This window comes from Diuraphis noxia, unplaced genomic scaffold, assembly GCF_037042655.1.
Source record: "Diuraphis noxia isolate RWA-SAM2 unplaced genomic scaffold, SU_Dnox_SAM2 contig0003, whole genome shotgun sequence".
Taxonomy (NCBI): Eukaryota; Metazoa; Arthropoda; class Insecta; order Hemiptera; family Aphididae; genus Diuraphis; species Diuraphis noxia.
In genome coordinates this window covers 26,925,558-26,934,496 of record NW_028301713.1, presented here as the reverse complement: position 1 = coordinate 26,934,496, position 8,939 = coordinate 26,925,558, and the positions used below count along the sequence as shown (strand labels likewise).

The 8,939-nt window shown below is 37.1% G+C and overlaps 1 protein-coding gene and 1 long non-coding RNA gene across 2 annotated transcripts; one reads left to right on the top strand and one right to left on the bottom strand.

Annotated features, from left to right (window-relative positions):
* Positions 1-4,279: 4,279 nt before the first annotated feature.
* Positions 4,280-6,706, bottom strand: LOC149057157 (uncharacterized). The gene is made up of 2 exons (XR_016190788.1): positions 4,526-6,706; positions 4,280-4,452 (listed from the first exon to the last, which is right to left on the bottom strand). It is a non-coding gene; the product is annotated as an uncharacterized LOC149057157 (long non-coding RNA).
* Positions 6,707-7,061: 355 nt separating this feature from the next.
* On the top strand, positions 7,062-8,770 carry LOC107169517 (beta-1,3-galactosyltransferase 5-like). The gene has a single exon (XM_015519270.2). The coding sequence runs from the start codon at positions 7,062-7,064 to the stop codon at positions 8,163-8,165; it is 1,104 nt and encodes a 367-aa protein (XP_015374756.2). The 3' UTR covers positions 8,166-8,770.
* Positions 8,771-8,939: the final 169 nt, after the last annotated feature.

Sequence of the window (8,939 nt, the reverse complement as noted above, 5' to 3'; positions counted from 1 at the left end):
AAGTATGCGAGGAGGCCCCCCCCGCCGAGTCTTTTTCGATCATATCGACGGCAGCAGCTGTAGGACACTAGCCAATAAATGAAATTCCTTTTTCTCTATTTTCCCTATTCTGTTGCTAGGGGGTCGACGACATATTTACTATCCCCACGTTTTCAACGACACATGCTCGTCTTACCTACTAATATTATTTCCTGTTGTCTACAAGCATTAAATAGTGTGTCTCTAAGGTGCCTAAAGCGCGTCCCAATGTAGCACACACTATTATTTATTACAGGCATATTATGATGTACGCCACTAGGCCGCCGCCGAAACCGATCGATGGCCGACTGACCCAATTTCGCCAAAGTTCCTACACCGCCGTATTGCTGCTGGTTTCAGTCGCAGCAGTGTACACAATAATGTACTGTATAATCGCGACGTCGATACGCACCTGTGTGCGATATTATCACTCAAACTCACCCTCGTACGCACCGCCACGCACATAATATTTTTGTGGCCATGTATGTCACACTGGCCCCCTGCCGATGATCCTGCAATATATGATGTATGACGGTGACCTAGGTTTTTAGCAGGGCAGAACGATGAATCACGTATATCGTGTATACTGTAATATCACTGCTGATGAATATTAGTAGAATCTTGAGTACCTAGGTAAAGCGTTTGGTCGAATAAATTATACTATATATATATATATATACTGATGATTCGTCGAAGTGGTACAATATATATAATAATCGCCATTAAAATACTGCACAATTCCTGCAGAGACCCTGTAACGTTACGACCATATTATTAAGAGAACACGATACCCGCGTGTATTTTCGTACACCTTAAAAGCAATGATTGACTTGGAGGGGGGAGACTGAGAGACTGAGTACCTCAACTAACTTGTAGGGTACTCAAGCGTACCCCTTACTTCTTTTTTAAAAGGAAACGCATGATGGGACTTTATTCCGTATATAAATGGTTAACTGTAAGTTACGTCCCAATGTAGGAATTGTTTAGGTGTAAATTGAGTCTCGAGTTTTTTTTTCGGTATATGTAAATTATTGCGTCCCGTGTATTTTTATACCAATATATATATATGGTATGGGCAAAGTAGGAGATCTGGTCATTGTATAGCAAATAACAATGCTTGGACACTGCACAATGCCCAAATATTTTGGACATTGTAAGAATCATAATTTTAATACGTAATTGTTCATACATTGGCCGGGCATTGTAATAGATTGCCCGGACAATGTGTACCCTGCTCAAATTCAAGTGGGCAAAGTAAATTAATACAGCATGATGCTCAAATTTATATAAAATTGCATTTATGTGTATAACAATATCATTACAAAACTACACTTAAATATTTTATTCGTACTCGATATCGTGGCAGTTGCCGATAATACAAACCTATCCGTAATCTTAACGATAAAGTGATCACATGGAACATTACACGAACAATATGTCTATCTTACAGGCGTTGGAAAAGTGGCGTCACCATCGCCCAACACCCCTCATTGGATATTGCAATAGCCATCCTCCTGGTCTTAACTGGTTGAGAGGATCTAGTCCCCCAATCTGGGGGGGGGGGGGGTTATCGCGATGGGACAACCACCCATCTGGTGTAAAAAACTTTTTGGTTATGAAACCATCACAAACTATGCCTCAGAATCGTATAAAAAATATGGATAAATGACTGGAACTTAGAAATGGAATGAAATTGGAATCATAGAATTTAAGAACCTTGAATAAAGCAGGACCAGGAGCACTGCAATGTGTCCTGAATGTGACTAAATCTTACAAAATACATAATTAGCGCCCAAAGAAGTTAGATGGCTAAATAAGGGATCCCTAAAAAAGGAGAACATGACCTTTTTTATAGTGGTTCAGAAGAGCGACACCCGTTTTGCCCAAAATCAACCTTTCCCGTTTCGTCCAGACACCCTTTTCGACCAAAGCCATTTTAGTCGTTTTCAAATTAAGTTGGCAATGATTTTTAAATAATATAGTAAGTATATAGTAGGTATACCATATAATATTATATATTATAAATTATTATTAACTATTTAAAAAAAAAGAAAGTATTACACAATATAATATTATGTTACTATACTTTCTACTAAAAGTAAGTTATATTCAATAATCAATTATTTAATTATTTTACATACAATACAGACATTTTTATAAAAATTAATTTAAGTTATATCAAAATACATTTACAAAAACTATTATTTTTAAAATGTCTACACATGCTTTTTACAAATTCGCACCTATGGTAATTTCGCCAGATCTATATAAAAGTATACTTTTTTCGTTCTATTCTTGTCTTTCCATCGTTTTTCTGTCTTGTTTTTTTCGGGAATTTCAACACTATTCATTTTGATATACGTTTCTATCTAGATGTCATTGCGTACGTATAATATTTAACCAACTTATGATTGATGGAGAGGTAGAATAAAAGTTTTCATTAAAATATGAATGAAATTATTCACACGCATTTGTTGTGAGCTGGGATGCTCGCTGAATTGCATGCCCATAATGTTGGATTAAAAACACTGTTCTCAGAAATATAATTTTCTACTAAATAATCGCAAAAATTAACGAATTTTACATGGACATTCAGCCATTAAATCTTGAGTAAGGCAATCGGATATACTTGGGTTGGTTCTAAAAATATTAAGCCAAAAGTATGTTGAATCTATTTACCAATACTCCTATTATTTTGATATTCAGTTGCTAAACCATATTTTTGAACGTTCCTATACCATGCTTGCGTCAGGTGAAAACGGCAACCTATTATTTGCAATGAAGACCAAAATTCATTGACTGCTAAATGAATTGCTTTTTCGAAGTCTATAGTAACACATTTTGGTATAAGAACTAGTCCTAATTCTTTGCATTTATTTTGTATTGATTTAAACGTATACACATATGTTTCATATTTTTTGTCCAGAAGTAAAATAAATATTAATGGTATGTAATGGTCGTATTTAAAACCATGATATATACAAAACATTTGCTCTAAAACCTTAGCACAAAATTGGAACGTGCTGTCCATATAAATTGTTTCCACAGCATTACATAAAATTTAAGGTTAGTTTTACACGAAAAAATTATTATATTTTTTATTTCATCATTTACCAACACAATAAATGGTTTGTAGTTACAGTGGTTTCGGGTGTATTTAGAGCCATATATATGCTTCAGTTATGCTAGTCGGAATAAAAGGAAAAACTTTACGCCTACATCAGTAAATTGATTTTCTAATCATATTAAAATCATTTGAAGTTAAAACATCAGTAAGTTGAGTGTTTTCTGATAACCCTTTTAAAATTATTTTTTTTTGGCTGTATGTAAAGATTTTCAGCAGCTTTTCGTTTACATGAAACACTTACTATTTGACGATTTAATTCTGCGTATCACTACAAGAATTATGATTATGTCGAAGATGGTCAGTGTGTGAAGATAGTCTTACTTTCAGAAAATTTCATCAATTCATGTACCTCGGAGTAGAACCTTACTGAAATATCGCAGTTCCAGGCAGAAAATGAATAGGTGGTACACATAATGATAATTATCAGATACAACAGGTGACTGCAGAATTTGGATTGGTCCGCGATTGCGCAACGCAGTCGGTGATGCGGGCAAAAACCACGAAAGGGCTATTGAAATTTGGTCAACGTTATACAATCATGAATGTATACTGTATGTGTATACTGTATAGCATACATTTGTAAATCGTTTGCAAATATTTGTAAATATAATTATTTTGTTCGTAAATGTCTGTATTTTATCATCACGTTTTTCATTGCTGATTTAATAATGTATATGGTTATAATTATTTTTATACTAACCTTGTGTAAATAGTCATCTAAATTTTTTTTTAATTTTGCAGTTGCAAATTGCAATAAAATGTATTTTATCTTTTTAACTGATTTATAATGTTGAGGTAATGCTATTAAATTCTAAATCCATGTGATTCATACGATTATTGGACCGATAAAAGTTTTGCACCCACTGAAATTTAATGGAATTTCTTCAATGCATATATTTATTTAACATCAACTACAAAATCTCAATTTGCAAATTATCAAAGTCAATCTCACTACGTTATGATATCTTAATCATAGAATAATAATAACATAACATTACAATGTAAATGTCATAGGTAGCACTCATAGCAAAATATCTATAGTCATTTAACCTATGTTTAATAGTAGTAAAATCAACACTTATTGACTCCCAAGTAAAAGTCAACCACACAATTGGACATTAACTACATTTGGAGTGAATGCAACTAACGATTTTTATTGGTGAGTACATAATAGGTACAAACGTAAACAGATACAGACATATTAATCAGGCACAAACGTAAATAATATAGGTAACACGGAGCGTAAATGAACATCACTTTAAGTCTTAGCGAATAAGTTCGTGGCATGCTGGTGATTGGCGGTGTGGCTAGAAAAACATATAAAATTGAATTGATTTATCCAATATATAAGACGATAAAAAAGACAAGATTCGAGATTACCCCCACGTCTCACTCGGCAAAACAAAATAGACGCCGCACGAATCGCTTTGTACTGCTCCAAATGGATTTACGTCGTCGTTTGGGCTGCATGTCGATGTCTCCGGCCAAGGCAGCTTGTCTTGTTTCGTAACGGCTACCATCATAGTCCATAGGTATCCTGTTCCGAGTTGTGGGTATCAAGGTCAACATCGGCGACCACGAACGTACCACATGGATGTTGGGCATGGAGGCGCATCGCTCATAAATGTCCAGTGACAAAAATATTTCATACAAATCAAATTGTTACTATAGCAACAATATTTTTGTTTATTTTTTATTTGCCAGAAAAATAATACCTGCCTACTCTATTCAATATTCATAAATGTATTATAATTTCAATATTTAAAAGACAAAAAAATAGAATGGAATAGTTTTGATAATGATTAAAACAAAAAATATTTAGTTGTTGATTTAGTTGAATTGACATATTATAATCATCTGTTAAACTGTTTTCTATTGTAAAAATTGTTCTTCTTTTTTTACATTTTAAACCTGTAGTCCTAATTGTAATTATTTCTTACTTATATGGTATAAGTTATACCATTTGTGATCTAACTTATAAAATGTTAAAAAATGTAATTCTATATATATCTAAGTTTAGATGATAAATGTCGGAAAAACGTTAAATAATAATAATAAAAAAATAAATTATTATTATAATAACAATTTGTGAAAATGAGAACTAAAGAGCTAAACCTTGGCAATTATAGAAAAAAAAATACTTGTATAATATAATAGTTAAGAACGAGTCGTAATAATATGATCACCGCGTATACATATAGGCGTACGGACATAGTAAAAATTAATACTAAGTTTCCCACGGGGTTATACCAGCGGCTCTTATGTATATGCATCGTGGACAGTGTCGCCGAACTCAATTTTTATTTTGTCCAGGGCAAATGACAATTATGTCAAATACATACTGTTCATAGTTCATGCCATCCCAAAAATCCCACAAATCTCGTATCATCCATTGTACTATTAAGTAACTAGCCTTTGACATTGGTACTGAGTGGTAGTTGGGGGCTGAAGCGATTACAAACTTTTTCTTTTTCAAATGAGAACTTCCCTCACTATATTTCGAATTGTTAAAGATATGAAACTGTCTAAACTCTAATAAGGACTATAAAGAAGGTATCATACCTATATTTATTCAAATATAATAGGCGTTTCAATCATATTATTTCTACCAAATGAGAACCACATTATTTTTACAGTAAATCTTTGATATTTATTACAGCTGTAGTATTATTTTTTTTTTTAAAAGGTTAGTAATTGAATTTCAAAAATTAACTACATTGATAAAATGATGACCTAACTGCCACACGTTCACTACACCGGTGTTACAAAAGAAGTATGTCAAGTTTTCCGCACACCATATACGCCTACGGTACGCTAGATTACCCGTTGCAGTGGGTGTCTATAATATGAGACGATTTCGCAAGTTTTTGCAGTCGGCTTCGTTTTCATTGTCTCAGTATAGCAGCGGTCTGCTGAACCTATTATTTTCGATAGAAGAGATAATTCAAAATCAATCATCCGAAGCTTTGCATCTGGCTTCTATAATGGACACCTGATACATATACGCCACATGAGACATGACTTTATTTTTGGGCTATATAATATTATGTTAAACATATTATATCATTGTGGGCAACGCACGCAAGTACACAGGACAGTTATCGTCGACCACACAGAGGAACTAAAAATTAACAGTCGATACGCATGTTTGAATTCCAGCCATAGATGTTATTCGTTTCACCTGCAAGAGAAGCCACATATAACATTATTACTATAAATAGGCGATCATAAGCAACACATTGCTAATTACGTTTGAAATATTATTCTTTTAATTAATGTGCATAATATGCGTACCTACCACATGTATTATTATATTACTCATATAACCTTAAAACCAAAAATATAATGAAAGCATTTGAAGTCGAATGAATCATTTTGAATGTTTTAGTGAACGAGAAACGGTTCGAGATTATTGTAGTCCACAGCCGCTATGTACCAGCCCCTTTCCCCCCTCTACAATATAGGAACAACACAACGAACGGCGTAGGTTGTGTGTGTGTGTGTGTGGGGGGGGGGGCAGGGAGGAGGAGTTGCTATTCTTTAGCTAAGTGAAAGCTGTTTTAAATGTCTAATATGTCGCAGAAAACCAACACTCGACCGTTCACGGGTCGATTCCAAGGACGCGCGAAGTTAACACGCCGCTCGAACGCGGACGACCATATAGAAAATCTACCGAATAGGCGTCGAGCGGAAGCGACGCGCTCGCTCGGAAGTGCGACATACAGTACAACTATATTATTGTCATGATGTCATATCATAATCGTTCACGCAACGCGAAAAACAAAAAATAATTATAATCTTCATCGACGAGGAGCGTCGCGTCAAACGGACCAGTGCGTCGATGGCAGACCGCGGGCACCGGTGCACCGACCCGTAGCAGCAACAGTTGCAGCTGCATCGACGGTGACGGCAGGCGATGGCACAGCGACCGTCGTCGTGGAGGTACGAAATCTTCTTGTTTCTCGCCGTCAACACGTCATTTCTGGTGCTGTTCGACGCGTTTTCCGCCGACCGCGACATCACCCGTCGGACCGCGCCGCCGATGCGCACCGGCGGCCGGCGGCGCCTGTTGTTGGACCTCGAAGACTTCGAGTACGTCGTCGATAGCGACGTGTGCGGCGGGCCTCGAAGTCACACGCCAATCGTGGTGCACAGCCACGTGGGCCACTTCGAGCGCCGCCGGGCCATCCGCCAGTCCTATCCGCGAACGGTGCTCGACCGGCTGGGATTCCGTCACGTGTTCATGGTCGGCTTGCCGTCGTCGGGCGACCGCGACGGCGACCTGCAGGCCCGACTGCTCCGGGAGTCGTACCGGCACGGCGACGTGGTGCAGGGCAACTTCCGCGAAGCGTACAGGAACCTGACGTACAAGCACACGATGGGCCTGACGTGGTTCGCGGAACGGTGCCCGCGGTCGGACTACATGGTCAAGATGGACGACGACATAGCGGTGAACGTGTTCAAGCTGAACGCCGTGCTGGGACGTGCTGGCAACCGCGACCTGGCCGGGTGCGTGATCGCCGCGAAACCGATACGGGACGAGGGCAACAAGTGGTACGTGAGCCGCGCAGAGTTTGCGGGCGACGCGTACCCGCCGTTCCTGTCCGGTTGGCTGTACGCGGCCAGGGCGGCGGCCGTGCCGCGCTTGCTGCGGGCGATCGGTGCCCGCGAAAAATACTTTTGGATCGACGACCTGTACGTGACAGGCATACTCGCCGAGCGCGCAGGACTCGCGTTCACCGACCTGAGACCCGACTTCGAGACCGACCCGGGACCGATACACTGTTGCGTACACAAGCGACAGCGGTGCGACTTTCTGGCAGCGCCCACCGGCGACGACGACAGCTTGCTCCAGCGATACGCCAAACAGCTGACACGCTGTAAGGCTACCAACTCCTCGACGTCCTGCGATGTGTTCCGCAAATCCAAACTCCATCACAACTGTCTGGATTTATGGAAAAAAAAAACACCAGACCCGGGAATGGGAAAACCGTCAATAGAAATATTGAATTGGAACTGACAATAAATAAGACTTATAACATATTTTTTTCTTGTATGGATTTCAAATTTTTATATTATTATCCGATACAAATTAAAAACTATTCATTTTATACAGGGTGATTCTTTTATCAAACAACACTCATTATTTCAAAAACTATTGACTTTTTTCAAATTTTTTTTTTCCAAAATTTTAGAACCATCTTGTTCTAGAACTATATATTTTTTTAAATATATTCACCCTTATATTTATCAGGTTAACCATTATCAACTTTTGATTTTCAAATGACAACCTATACTTAAAATTTCATAAACTAAAAAGGCTATTTTTTCAATGAATTTTCACGTTTAAATTTTCATTTTTCGTTAATCCGTTTACAAGATATAGCCTCCCAAAGTTGGGCGGTTTTGGGTGGTGTTTGTGTGTTATAGGTGTATGTTAGGTGGTATTTACACACAAACACCATATAAGTGTTGTTTGATAAAAGAATCACCCTGTATAATGTATGTTGAAAGTAATTCACTGTTTTATGGTACAAATCAAGTAATGTTATAATATCATATTATTTTGCATTATGTGAGAATATCTAATAATGTATTTATTACAAAACTGATCTTGATGATAAAGTCTTTTTTTTTTCTTAATTTATATAGTAGACTCAAATTAAGTTCCTTTTTTGTTGTTAAGTTTTATTTTGATAAAAATAATTTGTTCATTATTCTAAAATCTAAAGTTTGTTCTAGTTTATAGAAATAGTGTCTACTATACCTAGCAATATATTTTTTTTAAATATTT